We start from the raw sequence: 19,382 nt of genomic DNA, 5'->3' as shown, positions 1-19,382 counted from the left end.
AGTCAAGTAAATTTCTATTTAAGAGTTAAGTATTTAATGCTTTAAATACTTTTTATATTTAATTTTCATAAGTTTTAAGTACGATGACGACAAAACCAATAGTTAAGAATTGAGTGAACATTCACTGGACCTTCAGCAATCTAAGAATAAAAAAAAAAAATCACAAATCTCTGTCAAGCTCCCCTGGACTCCAAACAGCCTGTACTATATTCCAGATGCGAATATCCAGGATAAGGATCTATATGGAGTATTGGATACTATTAAGAACAAGCCCCTACAGGTAATTATATTTGAACATAAAGATATTTTTTCTGTAAAGGTAGAAAAGACGCAGAAACCACTTAAACGGTTCTTCTGGCGGTACGGAATATGGGTTGAAACCATATGATGTCTGTACAGAAGGTGATCTGCCGCACCAAACCAGAGTCACAGAGAAGGGAGGAGAAGCCGAGTCGGTCGGCAAGCAAGCTCCGCGTGGTGAGGAGAAACCCGGACACTTACAATGGAGGTGCCCACCACACCTCGCTGCTCACCACACCCCGCTTACCCCGGGGTCCCTAGGAGTACCTGCTGCAGCGGCCTTTAGGCTCCGACCCAGGCCCGGGGGCGGGCTCAGCACAGGCCCCGAGGGCAACTGGCGGCTGTCACTGCTGTCACCGCAGCTTCCCGAGGAGTCTGAGCCCGATGCTGAACGCCGCCGTTTCCCACTCTGGCGCTGAAGACTCATCGCGAATTCTTCCCGGCAGCTCAGGGAAAACTACAATTCCAGCACCTTCCAGCGCTGGAGAAAACAGGCCGGAGGCCGGTTGACACCTTTAGCCGCCATCTTCTCACTACAGTTTTTAAACTCCCGCTTTCCAAACCCACTCCGAAACCATAGAGTACTAAGTGAAGAAAGGACCCTAAGAATCATAGAGACGTGAGGGAAGGAGTGGTTCTCGTTAACGCCTGTGACCTCCCGCCTTCCTTGGTTAATGTAAGAGAACCAAACTTGGAGCTAGATTGAAGGAGGAAAACACAGGATCTGCATGTATAATCTGCTTTTGTAATCAGACTAACCTAAAAATTTTTCTTTTTCTGTCAGATCTTGTTTGAATAGCAAGATTATGCTAACTTCATAAAATGAGCTGGGCAGTGTTTTTTGCCTATTCTCTGTAGCCCTGTGTCTTACATTTGAAGATTAGTTAGAATTCTTGTGTTAAAATAATCTGATCCTGCTATTTTCACTTTGTTAATGAATAAAATTTTAACTTTTTTTTTTTTTGTACAAGAAGTCCACAGCAGCTTTATTAATAACAGTTCCAAACTGGTAATGATCCAAATGTCTATCAACAGATTAGATAAGTCAATTGTTCTATCTATATAATAAAATATTTTTGGCAATAAAAATCAATGATCAACAGATTAGATAAGTAAATTGTTCTAGCTATATAATAAAATATTTTTGGCAATAAAAATCAATGAATTATTGATGCACACAACAGCATAGAAGAATTTCAAAAATATTAAGTTGAAAGAAGGCTGACACAAGTACATACTGTATATGATTTAATTATATAAAATTCTATTAAAAATTCTATATTTAATTATATAAAATTATATAAAAACAGGCAAAAGGTATGGAGAAACTTTTTGGAAATGGTCTATATCTTGACTGGGGTGTTGGTCACATGAATGTGTACATTTTTCAAAACTCATCAAACTCATTAAACATTTAAGATCAGTGCATTTTACTATATGTAAAATATTGTCATTGAACTGTAACAACAAAGGACAGAAAAGAAGGAATGAATGAAAAAAGAGTAAATCAGCTAAATTGATATGAAATCTAGAGTTAACTGCATTTTTAAAACTATAGACATATAAATTTTAATAATAAGACTAGGTGCTGGAAAATTACCTATCTTTCTGAGTTTGTAGCCCTAGATTTCTTCCAAGGATTTATCACATAATTTGGAATTAATGCCATTCCTAAAACTCTTGAGAATTACGAACTCAGTATATTAAGGGTTGGGACATTTGCCAATGAGAGATCACCCAAAAGTCTTTGGTTTGTGGGATTGTCCTGGGCATGTTTCATTACAATCAATACTAGGGTGTTGAATAAATGATGGCCATATATAGTCTATTTGACAACCTTAATAGTTGAATTCTTCTATTCAATTATTTATCAAATATCCCCTAATCCACTTTACTGTGCCAGATGCTGACTGGATGATTAAGGTATGGTCTTTGCCCTTAAATGGCCTCTAGTTTAGAGAAGCAGACAAACATGGCAGCTCAGAAAAGTATATGCATTTTTGGCTTATATTCCGCTACAAATTTTACATAAGGACTTTTTTTGGCACAGACTTAGTGCCTGCAGACCTACCATTGTTTTAATCAAGGTTTTTGGTTGTAAGTACCAGAAATTAGCACAGAGTAGCTCTACTAAAACATGGGAGGGAGCGCAAATTTTGTCACAGGCCACAGAGCAATCTCATTGGAGAGTAGTTGGGCCACACAAGCAGTGAAGCTTACTCTTCCCATTACTCTTTTTGTTGACTGCTGTCACATGGTTTCTTATCCTTTATCTCTCCATAGGTCTCTTTTCTTCCCGTTCTGTAATCCAGCTTCCTTTGCCTTTTGTCCTGCTTCCAAGTTCTGGGAATCTCAGCAGTCCACTGGACCAGTTGTCATCTCTTGTCCAATTGTTTTTAGTCAGAGAGGGTAGGATAACAGTACAAATATGGCCCCCAGAGCTGAAGAAAAAGGCAATTAGTTCTGAGGCTAGGAAAATGTCCAAATCAAGGTGTCAGGCAACACTCTCAACACAAAGATCTGGCTGCCAGCCATTCTGGCCTCCTCTGTCAAATGGTAGGCACATGGTGGCATCTCCCTTCTCCTGCTCTCATCACATTCAGCTTCCTGGGTTCCGTGGCTTCCTCTCAGCTTCCATGGGTTTATTCTGTCTCTGTGGCCTAAAATTTTAACTATTGATTTCATTGTTTTTCTCAAATTTATTCAAACTAGAATTTTAAAGTGGCATTGCATCTACTAGGTTCTCACCTTTAGCAAATTGTTAATAGCTTGTGACTGGGGTAGTGTTAACAGAAAAGGTTTGAATTTTATCTACATATTAATCCACATAAGGTTGTTTGATTATCCACTTACAAAATTAAAAATCAATGTCTTAATAAAAACATCCCAAGTGTATGTTTCCTTTCCATGTCTGTGAAACAAAGGGCTTTTTCTGGTTGATTCTCATCGCCAGTTTTTCAAAATTAACCTCATGGCATGAACCCTCAGTAAGGCACTTCACAACTAACTAGTCTCTCAAAAGACAGCTATGCCTCATTCAAAATGAGGCTGCTATTTAGGAACATCAATATCCTCATTAGACTTCAATCAACCCCAAGGATGCTTTCAAAAATGTCACGTCTCCACTAATTTTCATCATATTCTTCTGCATCCTGCAACTTTGTTTTGCATTTATATATGTTAGCCACCAACTTTAAAGTCCCTACATAAAAGCTGATTGCATTTCTTTAGTGACTGTAAACCCAGTCAGGTTTTCCATATATCCTTGAAATTACCAGCTTGGGTAATTTCTTTGTTTCCAGAAAATGGCCCATTTACTCTGTTGATTTTCTTTCTCTATCTTCCTTTAGTTTTTGGATTCAGTTTATTACTATATTTCCTTATTTTTTTCAATAGTTATTTTACTCATAGTTAAGTCATCCTGTTCTTTCCCTATAGTCTTGTCTCTCATTCTCTTTCTCTCCTTCCCTTATTTGCTCTCCCCCTCCCTCCCTCTCTTTTATTAATTTTGCCAGTGGTTTACTTATTATTTTGAACTTTTCAATGAGCCAGCTTTTATTTTTGTTTACCTTCTCTATTGTTTCTATTTCATTTCTGCTTAAACTTTTTTATAATTTCCTTCTAATTTTTTTGGCCGGGTTACCTTTTTCTCTTCCTGACTTACCGAATTGAACACAGATTATTAATTTTCAATTTCTTTAATTGTTCAATTTTTCTATAAACCTACTCATTTTCATGTCTGCTGCATCTAGAAATCATTAAAAGAGTTATGTTACAATGTCTCACAATGCTTGTGGATTTGTCAATTTCTTCTTGTAAATCTGTCATGTCATCTTCTGACATTAAAGAAAAGGAGCGGTGGTAGGATAAGGGGCACGGAAAAGTGGAGTGGGTCAAAGTGGAGTTCTTGGGACTGAACTAGAATACGAACAATTCCATTTTTATACTAGCCTAAGTTTTTTCATGAAATTCTTAGTGGAGAGCAATTTGATATGAACACCTCACCTGACCGTATACTAGGCATTGAAGTTTTATAACATTAATTTGATATGAACTGTGTAGCCAATTATATATCTTTTCTTCCCAATATTATTACAGCTAAAATCAATACATGGGAAGCGGACTTGGCCCGATGGATAGGGCGTCCGCCTACCACATGGGAGGTCTGCGGTTCAAACCCCGGGCCTCCTTGACCCGTGTGGAGCTGGCCCATCCGCAGTGCTGATGCACACAAGGAGTGCCGTGCCACATGGGTGTCCCCCACGTAGGGGAGCCCCACGCGCAAGGACTGCACCCTGTAAGGAGAGCCGCCCAGCATGAAAGAAAGTGCAGCCTGCCCAGGAATGGCACCGCACACATGGAGAGCTGACATAACAAGATGACACAACAAAAAGAAACACAGATTTCTGGTGCCTCTGATAAGGATAGAAGTGGTCACAGATGAACACACAGCGAATGTACACAGAGCAGACAACTGGGGGAGGGGGGAGGAAAAGAAATAAAAAAATAAAATAAAATAAATCTTAAAAAAATAAATAAAATAAAATAAATATATGAGAGAGCCTAAGAGAGATTAGAACCAAATAGATTTGGTTCCCATAATAGGTAAGTAGCTCTTCTTAATGTACTGATATTTTAAAAATTGTTCCAGATCGTGTATGCAAAACTTTATACAGGTAAAATCTGAATTGCTAACAGGAGCACAATTCACCCCTCTCTCCTGGTGTGTGATGGTACAGCAGGGCTATTCCTGGGCACGATTTCAATTTTAGCCATTATGCACAGAGGAATATGTGATGGAGGCTTGGGGGTTGCTGCAGAGAGACCCTTATAAAATATTAAGGACACTGCAAGGAACGGACTCTGGATGTGCCACTAAATGCCCTTCGTGATCACTCTGAGCCAAGCTTATTAATTACCTTTTGGCAAGGTAACATGGTATTTATTAATTACCTAATTGCACAATTCTTTTCACCAAGCAAATCTAGTAGGCAAAAGGCCTGCACTGAAGAGGCTGTGCTATTCTCTAGCAAAAAAAATAAATAAATCTCAAAAGCACAATAAAAAATTCCAATAAAAAAGCACAATAAAAGAGTCCAATAAAAAAAGACTCTACTACCAGTCTTGGAAATGACCCTAGAACATCATCCTATGAAAATCGACATTATAAAGAAAATATTATTTAAATAGCATTATTCTAAATTGCCACAAGATGGAGACATTACTCAAGGAAACATTTTTCTTATCACACCTTTTAGTAATTAGTCATTCAACATTGAAAAAAAAATTTTTTCTTTGTTAGAGAAGTTGTGTGTTTACAGAACAATCAACAAGTCATACATAAAATTCATAAAATACAGGATTCCCATATACTATCCTATTATTAACACCTTGCATTGGTGTGCAACATTTCAACAACTACTTATTGAGCATCCACTTTGTGCTAGGTACTGGTATACAACAGTGAATAAAAAATAAACTGAAATGGTTCCTGCTCTCATAGAAATAGTCTAGAGAAGGAAACATTAAACAAATACATAAGTAAATTCATAATTTTTAATTGTAATAAATGCTGAGGTAGAAATGACCAGAGTGCTAACAAGGAAATCAAAGGGGATTCTAATTTAGACTGTACAGCATTCTTATACAAGAATGTTTTATATGTTAACAGTTATCAAAATATTTAATAGTAAAACACCAGAAGCTTTTTCCACCTGACTTGTAATTGCATCTCAGTTTATGTTCCTTGGAATTTTTTCTATGGTAATTCTTCAAGGTCTGAGTTAAAATCCTAACAGAGGAAATTTGTACATGCTTTTGCCAGTTACCTGGGGAGCCATACTAATTTTGGACCACTTTAAACTTAATCTCTGTCTCAGTGGTTTTTAGGATTCATAGAATGATTTCAGACACCCAGAGCCAGGTTTGGACAGGCTTACATCCTCACTGTCTCAGTCAGCATGATGTGCTGCCCTTCTGTGAATTCTGGCTGAGGTTCTTAAATGTGACCTCTCACCCTGCTGCTAGGACTCTGGACTCCTTTACCCCAAGCAGATGGCCCATTAAAATTTCACTCTTGACCACCAGGGGTCAGCAAACCTCACTATGGCTGCTCTTGGTTCTAGTATTCCACTTACTCCTCTAAACTGATTCTTTTAGTATTCCCTGATTTTACCAACTTAGTCACAAATTTTTAAAGATATGTTTTTATATGACATCCAGCATTTAAAGTAGTGCTTTAGGAAGAGAATCGCCGGAAAGAAGATGGTGTTGGAGAAATGTGAAAAGAAACTTGGTACTGCCATCGCTCCAGATACTTGGAAAGATGATGCAAGGAATACCACAGAGAGTGGTGGAAGAAAGCTGAATGAAAACAAACCTTTGACTTAAAAAAAAAAAAAAAAAGCAAAATTTGATCCACATGGAAAGAATAAGTTCTCCACTTGCAGAATTTGTAAAAGTTCTGTGCACCAACCAGGTTCTCATCATTGTCATGGCTGTGCCTAAAAAAAGGGCATCTGTGCAATGTGTGGAAAAAGGTTTTGCATACCAAAAACTACAAGCAAACATCTGTTGAGTTGTATGGAAGTTTCTGGCTTTCTATATGATTTTACTTTTTGCTTTGAAATTTTAAGGCATTACACAGATATTTACATTAAAAATAGCATGTTTTAAGACAATTAAGTTTAAACTGGGGAAGTTAATCAGCATTCATAGTTTTGCTCTCAAGAAGTTCTGAACAGCAAATATATAACTAGTCTTCTGCCATAAGTTATTTTCCTTACAAGCTTTATCAAATTGGAATAAGTGATGAATTTAATGAAAAAAATTTCCCCATTTCTATATGCACTTTTTATTTAACATTATTCAATAATTCTTATTTTCCCCTCCTTCTACCTTATTTGTAGATATTGCCAAGGTGCAATGATTACTGATATTTTGCTCTGAACTTGGCATCTAAGTTTATAATCCTTACCTGATTCCCTTATTGGTTGCATAGTTCTTAGAATCAGCAGTCCCTTAATTAACTGTACTTTCATAGGATATTCAGTATTTGAGGACCATTATTGCTGAATGGTTCCTTAGTAATTAGCCCATACTCAAATCAAAGAAAAATTGGATTTGTGATTTTTAAAATTTGTTCTTGAAGCCACTGTGCCAGTTCCTTTCAATAAGAATAAGAACACAAATAACTCCCCATTACATCCAAATGATTACACTGTATTTTAGAACAATGCATGTACACACGTTACTTTGAATTCAGACTGTCATGCAAAATAGTGTTCATCAATGATGCTTTGTCATGAAAACCAATCTCCACTCCTTGGGAAAGTACTTTGAAGCACAAAATAAACTTTTTAAACACCCCCCCACACACACACACACACACATACACACACAGAAAAAAATAGAAATAAAATGAGAGAGAGAGGGAGAGGGAGAGGGGAAGGGCAGGGCGGGAGGGGAGGGGAGGGGAGGGGGAGGGAGAAAGAAAGTAGTGCTTTAGAAACTGCCAAACAGTCATCCATACTGGCTGTACCACTCTGCATTCCCAACAACAGTGAATAAGTGTTCCTATCTCTCCATATCCTCTCCCACACTATAGTTCTCTGTCTTTTTAATAGTGGCCATTCTGATAGGTGTGAAATGATACCTCATTGTAGTTTTAATTTGCATTTCCCTAATCATTAGGGATGTTGAACATTTTTCATGTTGGTTTTTGGGTTTGTTTTTTTTTTTGCCATTTTTATTTCTTCTTTGGACAAATGTTTATTCAAATCTTTTGCCCATTTTTTAATAGGGTCGTTTTACAGTTGAGTTGTAATATCTCTTTATATATCCTGGATATTAAACTCTTATCTGACATGTGATTTCCAAATATTTTCTCCCATTGAGTGAGCTGCCTTTTCACCCTTTTGACAAAGTCCTGGGAGGTGTAAAACTGTTTCAATGTTCTGTATATGTCTGTTAGGTCTAACTCGTTTATCATATTGTTCAAGTTCTCTGTTTCCTGTTAATCTTCTGTCTAGTTGTTCTATCTAACGATGCGAGTGGGGTGTTGAAGTCTCCAATGATTATTGTAGAGATATCTATTTCTCCTAGAAGCCAGTTCTTTTTCAGCATAATATTGCCAGAAACAGAAGCAAAGGAAACTCAAATAAGAACAAGTGATGCACATTCAAATATGGCAGCTGATAATTTTAGAAAGTTAGCAAAGATAATGAAGAGTGCTTTTGCCATTGAAACTTCAGAGGTTATATGGAAAATTAAATTTGTGAATTGACTAAAACAGAATCATCTGCCCAGACTGAATAAACCACGTTTTTCTCATAGGTGGAAGTGATTGGCAAAGGGGCAAAAAAAAAAGAGGATTTGGAGAATATACAAGATAAGAAGTATGGAATGAGAGTTTTCCTGATTGAGTCTTACGTGGTTAGAATAAAGAAGATGCTATTTAGAGGAATTTTGTTGTTGAAGTCCAATCATTTTGAACCCCAGCTGCACACTAGAATCCCCTGGGAGCTTTTATTTATTTATTTATTATTTATTTATTTATTTATTTATTTTAAACATACTTAGATTACATAAATGCTACATTAGAAATTTAGGGGATATTTAATTGAGAAATATTTGTTTTTATTTAACTGTGTTTTCTTTTTAGTTTTTAATTGTTTATATTTTCAATTATTAAATGTACAAAATAAAGTTAAAAATAATGTAGACATTCCCTATCCTTTCCATACTTTCCCACATTAACAACATCCTTCATTAGTATGGTACCTTTGTCATGATTGATGAACACATATTAGAGTATTGCCACTAAGCTTGGATTATAGTTTCACCTCTCTCCCACACAATTTTGTAAGTTAGACATGATATATAATGACCTGTATCTGTCACTGCAATGTCATTCAGGACAATTCCAATGTCCAGAAAATGTCCCCATATTACATCTATTTTTCCCTCTCCCTCCTCTCAGAACCTCTGCCACTGCCTCCATATCGATGATAAAAGTTCTTCCATTGCTAAAATAACAATAAATCTATAGTAGAATAATAGTAAATCTACTCTAGTCCATCGTTCATTCCCCAATCCTGAGGATTCTGGGATGGTGATACCCACTTCACCTCTAATTGAGAAGGGGCTTAGAGCCCCTGGGGCAGATGGATAGGACTGTCTTGCCCCTTAAGTTCTTAAATCTACTATTCCACTCCTGAGATTCTGACTTAATTGGTCTGGGATGGAGCCAAGGCATTGGTATGTCTTAAAATCTCCCCAGGTGATCCTAATATGCTACTGGCATTGAGAACCACTGATGTAATCCAGGAGATGAGGCAGACTTAAATTCAGTTGGCTTTGGTGAAAACAGTTTTAATAAGAGGCTTAAATTTAATTAGAGCCCCTGAAAAAGACCCTCTTCTCCACAATGACACAAAGAACCAATAGAAATAGTTCACTTATGGGTGGGGATGGAACCAAAATTGAAATAACTTGAAGGTCTAGATTAAAACACCAGAAAACCAACTTGACAGTAGGCAAAATAAACACTGATTGCCTGAAAGAGACCAAATTAGTTGAATATGTAAGAATACAAATCTGTAACTTATTAATTCAGATATAGGGTGTTCTCCAAGTTTCTTTCACACCCTAAAAATGCTGACCACTTATGCAGTGAACACTAGCGGGCCCTCTGAGGGACAGGGATAACTGGAAGCAGGAAGACCGGGAATCCTAAGGGTACAGTTTTTAGAGGAGAAATAGCCTTTGATTAGATGGGGAAAGAGATGAGTACTTTGCCTGGGAAGAGTTATCAAAATGAGCAGTACAGGCACCTGAACAGGAAACATCCAGCTTGGTTTGGGGTGGGGGTGGAGGTGGGTAGAAGGCCACACACACACCTAAGCAAGCACTCCATGGCTGGTACTGGGGTGTTTTGCTGTAGTGTTTAGATCAGCCCTTGTGGATTCTGAGGATTTCTCAAGATGTTACTTTTTGTCCTTTGATACCCTCAACCTAACCCCTTTTCTTATTTAGACAAAATCTTCCCCAAATCAGCAGAAACAAACAAGAGAAACAGGTGGGGAGGGTGTTTAAAAGCAGCAGCTTATTCTGCAGGCTCAGTTAGGTGAATTTGTACTCTTTTCTCCTTTTAGCATTTCTCTAGTGTCTCTACCCCTAATTCTTTCTCCTCATTTTCTCTTCATTTGCTTTTCTCCCCTTCCCTTTCTTTTTTGTAATTAATCACTAGATTGTATATTTTTATGTATTTTGCAAATGAAAAGTTTTATTTTTAATAAACTCAGAATCTTCCATGGAAAGAACTTACTAAGAGGAACCTTGTACTTGCTGTTCTCATGTTAATAAAAATGGCCCTTAAAGTGACTGGTGTTTTAAGTGTGATTTTTATTAGATATTAGACAATTTTTGCATATGAATTGATAAGTAAATACTTTTCAGGACTGTATCTCGTTCCTCCCTAGAGGAGGGCCCATTTAGAGATCTTCCATGACCATATAACTAGGTCTTCCTGGCACCAATGAAGCCAGATACATAATAATAAATAGCAGCTTTTATTTGTTTATATGCTTATTAGACCTGCAGGGGAATATCTAGACTACTACTTGGATGGGGTCCTTTTCTAAGGCTAGAAGACATACAGGAGAAGCATAGGTAAAACATTCCACAGTCAACATGAAAATCTATGGCTCAATCCAGCCCAGCAAACCAGGCAGCTAAGTTGTCTTGTGTTTTAGTTTGGCAAACTAGAGGCACCATAGGTAGCACTGGGTTTAAGAACAAGAACTCTACCTAGATGGCAGACTTAGGTTCAAATCCTAGAGCCACTGTTTTCTAACTTTTTGACTGTGAGCAAAGTTACTTTTCTCAGGCTCAATTTCCTTTTTCTAAAATTGGACTGATAAAAATGCCTAAACCATCAGGTGTGGCAAGTTCTAAGCATACAAAATTTGTACATACCATTATTCTTTTGTGACTCAGTGGTTGAGCACCAGCTTGCCGTATATGAGGTCCAAGTTTCAGTCCCTGGACCCAGTACCTGAAAAAAAAAAAAAAGTTGTATGACTCAAATAATAGGACATTTAGCATTTTAATGTCACATTGAATTTTGGTACATTTCAATCTAAGAAAAAACGAACTGAGACATGGCCATGAGTTCAGGATTACATATACTGCAATTTGCTCTGCTTTAATACATTTCTGGCTTTATGATAAAAATAACTCAGGTACATATGGAATTCAAGCTAATTTGCATACCTATCACAAGAAAAAAGGCACTAAATACATTTTTGAAATAAATGTCTTCATTTAATTTCAGAATCTCAAAACAGCATTAGAGACTTCCGGGAAGATGGTAGATTAGAGAAACACATGACTCACTTCTCTTCCACAAAAATAGCTAGGGGACAGGTAGAAACAACCTGGGAAGAGAATGTTCTAGGGTTTGGGACACTAGGGAAAGGCTGGACAGCACCCAGAAAAGAAAGAGCAAATGAGAACAGTCTCAATGGTGAAACCGTGAGTTAAAGCTGCAGCTGCCAGCACCCATTCCACACCATGTGAGCAAACAGCTTGGAACTCTCTGGCCTCTGGTTGGCAGCTATGGCTGGAGGGGGCTATAGGGGTCCACCTCCCCAGAAAAGGCAGCAGAGAGGGATGTAGCCTAAGGCTGATTCAGCTTTTAGCTAACAAATTTGGTCTGCTGAGTCCCATGAGCCTTCCAAGATGGGTGGAAACACGCCATTGTTTACCATGGGAGCTGGCAGAGGGATTAAAGAGATCTGACCCTCTCAAGCACCCTCCCTACTGACCAGGACTGGTTTGGGGGATGCAGTGGGGGTTGAATTACTTCCTACAGGCAAAAAGGGAGTTGGCTCTCAGCAAAGGTTGCAGAACAACCTCTAAGCAAGTTTGATCTGCAAGGCTCTGGATAGCCTTGAGGCAGTATCCTCCATCACACTGTTAAAATTGGTGTTGTAGCAAACACACTCCAAGGGTTTGAACTGAGGGGACTATCAAAGACTGCCATCTGCTGGCTGATCAAGGAAGTGCATGTGAGAAAATTAAATGTAAATAAGGGAGGCTTTTCCTGACCTTTTCAACCTCCTTCCACAAGAACCTTGGAAGTGGATCTGTAACCCATTATTGCGTCCAGAGCCCAGATTTGAGCAACTAAAAAGAGATAATTCTAAAAGCCTAGAACAGTTTGGACCAAGAATCAAAGAATGACAGTAACAGCTCTTTCCCTGCCGCTGCGGAGCTGTGCGGAGGCGGAGGCTCGGGGGATTTCACGATTTGTCTCCACCCTTAACCCACTGCCCTGGCTGAGGAAGGCATTGTTGCTGGAGGTGTAATGGACGTCAACACTGCATTACAAAAGGTGCTAAAAACTGCCCTCATCCACGATGGCCTAGCACGTGGAATCCGCAAAGCTGCCAAAACCTTAGACAAGTGCCAAGCCCATCTTTGTGTGCTTGCCTCCAACTGTGATGAACCCATGTATGTCAAACTGGTGGAGGCCCTTTGTGCTGAGCACCAAATCAACCTAATTAGGGTTGACAACATCAAGAAACTAGGCAAATGGGTAGGCCTCTATAAAATCAACAGAGAGGACAAACCTGGTAAAGTAGTTGGCTGCAGTTGTGTGGTTGTTAAGGACTATGGCCAAGAATCTCAGGCCAACGATGTCATTGAAGAATATTTTAAATGCAAGAAATGAACAAATAAAAAAACTTTGCTCTCAAAAAAAAAAAAAAATGACAGTAACATGCAACCTCCTGCCATTAAATCCCTATGCAAAAGAGAAACTGAGCATCAGCCTAAACTCACCATCATAATTAGATGCCTAGACACCAGCAAAAAATTATAAGCCATACTAAGAAAATGAAAGAAATGGCACAAGCAAAGGAATATATCAAAGCTCCACGTGAGCCACAGTATTCAAGACGTCTAATCAATGAGATTGATACAAATCTCCTGTATTAAGTCAATGAGTTGAAACACAATGTGGCTGAAAAAGATAAAGGACAACAAGAAGACACTGGGTGAGCACAAAGAAGAATTTGAAACCTGAATAGAAAAATAGCACCCCTTATGGGAATGAAAGACATGATAGGTGAGATCAAAAACATATTAGAGGGAGCAGGTGTAGCTCTGTGGTTGAGTGCCTGCTTCCCACGTACAAGGTCCAGGGTGCAATCCCCCCTGCCTCCTAAAAGAATAAAAAAACATGTTAGAGGCACACAAGAACAGACTTGAAATGATAGAAGAAAGAATAAGTGATGCAGAAGATAGAACATCTGAAATGGAAGAGAGAACAGAGATAGAAAAGAATGGAAAATGTTGAGCAGGAGCTCAGGGAGTTGAATGAATTGAATGAGAATATGAAGCGTAACATACATGTTTTGGTAGTTCCAGAGGATAAGAAAAAGGAAAGGGGACAGAAAGAGTATTCAAGGATATATGGCTGAAAATTTCCCAACACTCATTGAAAAATGAATTTACATGCCCAAGAAACACAGCATACCCCAATCAGAATAAAAGTGAATAAACTTACTCCAAGACACAAACTATTCAGAATGTCAAAGGTCAAAGATAAAGTCCTGACAGCAGCAAGTAAGAAGCAAGCCATCATATACAAGAGACACCCAGTAAGACATAGTGCAGATTTCTCATGAGAAACCATAGAGGCAAGAAGATGGTGGTATGACATAATTAGGATACTGAAAGAGAAAGATTGCTGGCCAAGAATTCTTTATCCAGCAAAACTGTCCATCAGATATGAAGGTGAATTTAAAATATTCACAAATAAACAGAAACTAAGAGAGTTTGTAAAAAAGAATCTGCTTTTGCAGGAAGTATTAAAAGCAGCCTGACAGCCTGAAAGAAAAATGTAGGAAAGAGAGGCTTGGAGGAGAATACAGAAGGTAGAAATAAATGAAATTGAGAACCAAAAAACAATAAGGAAAATCAACAAAACCAAAAGTTGGTTCTTTGAGATCAATAAAATTGACAAACCCTTAATTAGAATAACAGAAATTGAGAGAGAAGATGAATAAAAATAAAACCAAAATGAAAATGGGAAGTTACAGAAAGACCCCACAGAAATGAAAAGGATCATAAGAGGGTATTATGAGAAACTGTATGCCAACAAATTAGAAAACCTAGATGAAATGGACAAATTCCTAGAAATGCACAAACAACCTACATTGACTCTACAAGAAATAAAAAAACTAAACTAACCAATCACATTTAAAGAGATTGAACCAGTCATTTTAAAAAATCTTCCAACAAAGAAATTTCTGGGACAAGATGGCTCCACAGGCAAATTCTGCCAAGCTTTTCCAGAATAATTAACACCAATCCTCTTTAAACTCTTCCAAAAAATTGAAGAGAAGGAAAAATTATTGAACATTTTATGTACTCTGTATCACCCTAATACCAAATCCAGGTAAAGTTACTCCAAGAAAAGAAAATTACTGGCCAATCTCTCTAATGAACATAGGTGCAAAAATTCTCAACAAAAGTACTTGCAAATAGAATCCAATAGCATATCAAGAGTTATACACCATGATCAAGAGGAATTTATTCCTGGAATGCAAGGGTGGTTCAACAAAAGAAAATCCATTAACATAATACACTACATTGACAAATTGAAGGGGGAAAAAATGTATGATCATTTTGATCTATGCAAAAAAAGGCATTTGACAAAATGCAGAATCCTTTATTGAAGAAAAATAAAAACACTTCAAAAGATAAGAATAGAAGGAAAATTCCTCAATATGATAAAGGACACTGTGGCAGTTTGAGATTATTTTTTGAATCCCAAAAAAGAGAAAGATAGTAAACTAATCTAGTCCTCTGTGTGTAGTACCCTTTAATTGCATTAAATTCAATTGAAGTTCCTTTGATTAGATTACCTACAAAAATTGTTTCAGGGCTTTTGATTCAAATAAGTCAGTAAGACACTACTCAGGTTGATTCCCCACCCCCTTGTTGTGTCTGATATAAATGGACTCATAGGGACAGATAGACACAAGAAGAAAGAGAGTTGTCATCTTTTACCCTGCCATGTGACAGAGAGGAGAAAGCTCAAGCAGTTGAGGCCCTGGGGAGAGAGAAGTCTTTTGGCTAATAGTTTACTGCTGAGCTTGGGAAGGGAGCAGCACAGCCAAACTTATTTAGGAGACCCAGAAAGAGATAAGCTCTATGCCAGCTTGCATCTGAAATCAGGAAGAAGGTAGAGCCTCTGAAGCTGAGAGCAGAAACCTGGAGGGGGAGGCAGAGACCAGCCAGAGATCTCCTGTCATCTTGTTTCAAAATGTGGCAGCTGACTTGGGTGAGAAAACATCTCTTATGGTGCCTTGAGTTGGACTTTTCATGGACTTGAACTGTAAGCTTTTACCCCAAATAAATACCCTTTGTAAACAGATTTCTGGTACTTTGCATCAGCACCTATTTGGTAGACCAACAGAGGCATATAAGAAAAACCCATAGCCAATGGCATAATCAATGGAGAAAGGTTGAAAACTTTCCCCCAAAGATAAGAAACAAGATATGGATGTCCACTATCAACACTGTTATTCAACATTGTGCTAGAAGTTGTAGCTCAAACAATTAGATAAGAAAAAATAAAAGGCATCCAAGTAGGAAAAGAGAAAGTAAAACTTTCACTATTTGTGGATGACATGCTCCTATATTTAGAAAATTCTGAAATGTCTACAACAAAGCTACTTGAGCTAATAAATGAGTTCAGCAAAGTGGCAGGACAAAAGATCAACATGCAAAAATCAATAATGTTTCTGTACATTAGTAGCAAACAATCTGTGGAGGAAATCAGGGAGCGGGGGTTGGAAATCCCATTTACTATAGCAACGAAAAGACTCAAATACCTAGGAATCAATTTAACCAAAGATGTACAGGACTTATATTCAGAAAACTACAAAACAATACTAAAACAAATCAATGAAAACCTAAACAAATAGAAAGATATTCCATGTTCATGGATTGTAACACTAAATGTCATGAAGATGTCAGTCCTACCCAAACTAATATATAGATTTAATGCAATACCAATCTGAATTCCAACAGCCTACTTTACAGAAATAGAAAAGGCAATTACCAAATTCATTTGGAAGGGAAAGTGCACCCAAATAGCCAAAAACATCCTAAAAAAGAAGAGTGATGTGGGAGGACCCTCACTGCCTAACCTTGAAACATATTACAAAGTTACAGTGGTCAAAACAGCATGGCAGGGAAGCAGATTTGGTTCAACAGATAGAGTGTCTACCTACCACATGGGAGGTCCAGGGTTCAAACCTAGGGCCTCCTGACCTGTGTGATGAGCTGGCCCACACACAGTGCTGATGCGTGCAAGGAGTGCCATGCCATGCAAGATGTCCCCTGTGTAGGGGAACCCCACACGCAAGGAGTACGCACCATATGGAGAACTGCCCCATGCGAGAAAAGTCAGCCCGCCCAGGAGTGGCACGGCACACAAGGAGAGCTGACACAGCAAGATGATGGAACAAATTGTGACACAGATTTCTGGTGTTGCTGACAAGAATATAAGCAGACACAGAACACACAGCGAATGTACACGGAGAGCAGACAACTGGGGGAGGGGGAGAGAAATAAATTAAAAAACAAAACAGCATGGTAGTGGCAACAGATAGACACACTGACCAGTGGAATAAAATTGAGAGTCCAGAAATAAACCCTCACGTCTACAGCCAACTAGATTTTTAAAAAGATTTATTTTATTCATTTATTTCTTCCCTCACATTGTTTATGCTTGCTGTCTGCTCGCTGTTCATATTCTTTTTTTTTAAAGATTTATTTATTTATTTATTTCTCTCCCCTTCCCCTGCCCCAGTTGTCTGTTCTCTAGGTCTATTTGCCGCGTCTTCTTCTTTGTCCACTTGTGTTGTTGTCAGGAGCACGGGAATCTGTGTTTCTTTTTGTTTTGTCATCTTGTTGTGTCAGCTCTCCGTGTGGGCGGTGCCATTCTTAGGCAGGCTCTACTTTCTTTCGCGCTGGACGGCTCTCCTTATGGGGCACACTCCTTGCGCATGGGCCTCCCCTACGTGGGGACACCCCTGCATGGCAGGGCACTCCTTGCGCGCATCAGCACTGTGCATGGGCCAGCTCCACACGGGTCAAGGAGGCCTGGGGTTTGAACTGAGGACCTCCCATGTGGTAGACAGACGCCCTAACCACTGGGCCAAGTCCACGTCCCTGTTCATATTCTTTTTTAGAAGGCACTGGGAACCAAACACAGACCTCCCATGTGGGAGGGAGATACTCAATCACTTGAACCATCTCTGCTGCCTGCTTGTTGTTTCTCTCATTGTGTTTCCTCACTATGTCTCTTCATTGCATCATCTTGTTGCAGCAGCTCACCACAGCAGCATGTAACATCAGCTCATTGTCTTGCTCATCTTTAAGAGGCACTGGGAAACAAACCTGGGATCTCCCATGTGGTAGGCAAGCACCTAGCTGCTTGAGCCACATCCACTTCCCCAGCCAATAGTTTTTGAGAAATGTACTAAGTCTACATTACTGGGACACACCAGTCTCTTCAGCAAAAAGGTGCTGGGAGAACTGGATACCCACAAACAAAAGAATGTAAGAGGGGAGCAGATGTAACTCAAGTGGTTGAGCACCTGCTTCCCATGCATGATTTTTGGTACCTCCTAAAAACAAAACAAATCCAGAGGTGAAGAATTTTCTTGTTAGTTTGTTTATAATGATGACTGAGGTGATGAATGCACAGCTATATGATTATACCAAATAGCATTGATTGTACACTTCAGATGAATTGTATGCTTTATTAATATATATTAATTAAATTGACTTGTTAAAAAAAAACAAAAAAGGAAAAACTAACTTGGGGGGGCCTGTGTAGTTCAGTGGTTGAGCCTGGGCTTCCCACATATGAAGTCCCAGATTCAATCCCCATCCCCAATACCTAAAAAAAAAAAAAAAAAAAAAAGACTGAAAGAGGACTCCTATTCACTGCCTATTAAAGAATCAACTCAAAGTGGATCGAAGACCTAAATATAAAAGCCAGTTACAGGGGAGCAGATGTGGCTCAAGCAGTCAAGCACCTACCTCCCACATGGGAGCCTGGGTTTGGTTCCTGGTGCCTCCAAAAAAGGAAACAAACAGACAACAAGCTAAAAACAATGAACAGACAATGAGAAAACAACAACAACAAACAATGAGCAGATAACAAACACAAACAATGAGCAAAAACAACAAGCAAACAGAGGAGGCTGCCATCTTAGGGTGAGAGGATGGGGGTAGCGAGGTTCATAAAACTACTAGAAGAAAACGTAGAGAAACATCTTCAAAGTCTTGTGGTATATGGTAGTTTCTTGTATCTTACACCCAAAGCATAAACAACAAAAGAAAAATACATAAATGGTACTTCCTCAAAATTAAAAGTCAAAGGACTTTCTCAAAGGGTGAAAAGGCAGCCAATTCAATGGGAGAAAATTTTGAAAATCACATATCTGATAAGGGCTTAGTATCTATGATATATAAAGAGATGCTACAACTCAACAATAAAAAGACAAACTATCCTATTAAAAATGGGCAAAGAGAAATTTTTAAAAAAGGGCGGGGGGGGGGGGGAAATGGGCAAAAGCCTTGAGCAGACATTTGTCCAAGAAGAAATAGAAATATGAAAAAGCACATGGAAAACTGTTCAACATCATTAGCAATTAGGAAAATACAAATCAAAGCTAAAATGAGATATCATTTTATACCTATTAGAAGGGCCACTATTAAAAAAACAGAAAACAAGTGTTAGAGAGGATGTGTAGAGATAGGAACACTTATTCATTGTTGGTGGGAATGTAAAATGATACTATTTATTTATTTATTTTTATTATTTTTTAAAAGATTCATTTATTTCCTTTTTATTTTTCTTTATTTATCACCCCTCCCTCCTCCCCCCCCCCCACCCCCCCCGAAAATTTCTCTCATCTGTCTTCTCACTGTGTGCTCACCTTCTCCAGGAGGCACCTGGAACCAAACCACCTCCCATATGAGAGGCGAGT

General features: G+C 38.5%; 2 protein-coding genes across 2 annotated transcripts in view; one reads left to right on the top strand and one right to left on the bottom strand.

Moving 5' to 3' along the window:
- POLQ (DNA polymerase theta) overlaps positions 1–859 on the bottom strand; it is a 200,253-nt gene extending 199,394 nt beyond the window's left edge. Inside the window, exon 1 of the mRNA XM_058295752.2 lies at positions 568–859. Within this exon, the coding sequence (XP_058151735.1) occupies positions 568–727 (160 nt within the window). The 5' untranslated portion in view covers positions 728–859. The remainder of the gene's footprint in view (positions 1–567) is intronic.
- An 11,811-nt stretch (positions 860–12,670) lies between these two features.
- Positions 12,671–13,036, top strand: LOC101431278 (small ribosomal subunit protein eS12-like). Its single transcript, XM_058296417.2, has one exon. The coding sequence runs from the start codon at positions 12,671–12,673 to the stop codon at positions 13,034–13,036; it is 366 nt and encodes a 121-aa protein (XP_058152400.1).
- The last annotated feature ends 6,346 nt before the right edge of the window (positions 13,037–19,382 follow it).

Source organism: Dasypus novemcinctus, chromosome 4, assembly GCF_030445035.2.
Source record: "Dasypus novemcinctus isolate mDasNov1 chromosome 4, mDasNov1.1.hap2, whole genome shotgun sequence".
NCBI classification, from domain to species: Eukaryota; Metazoa; Chordata; class Mammalia; order Cingulata; family Dasypodidae; genus Dasypus; species Dasypus novemcinctus.
Note: the sequence above shows the minus strand (reverse complement) of the source record. Positions and strands in the feature narration are given on the sequence as shown.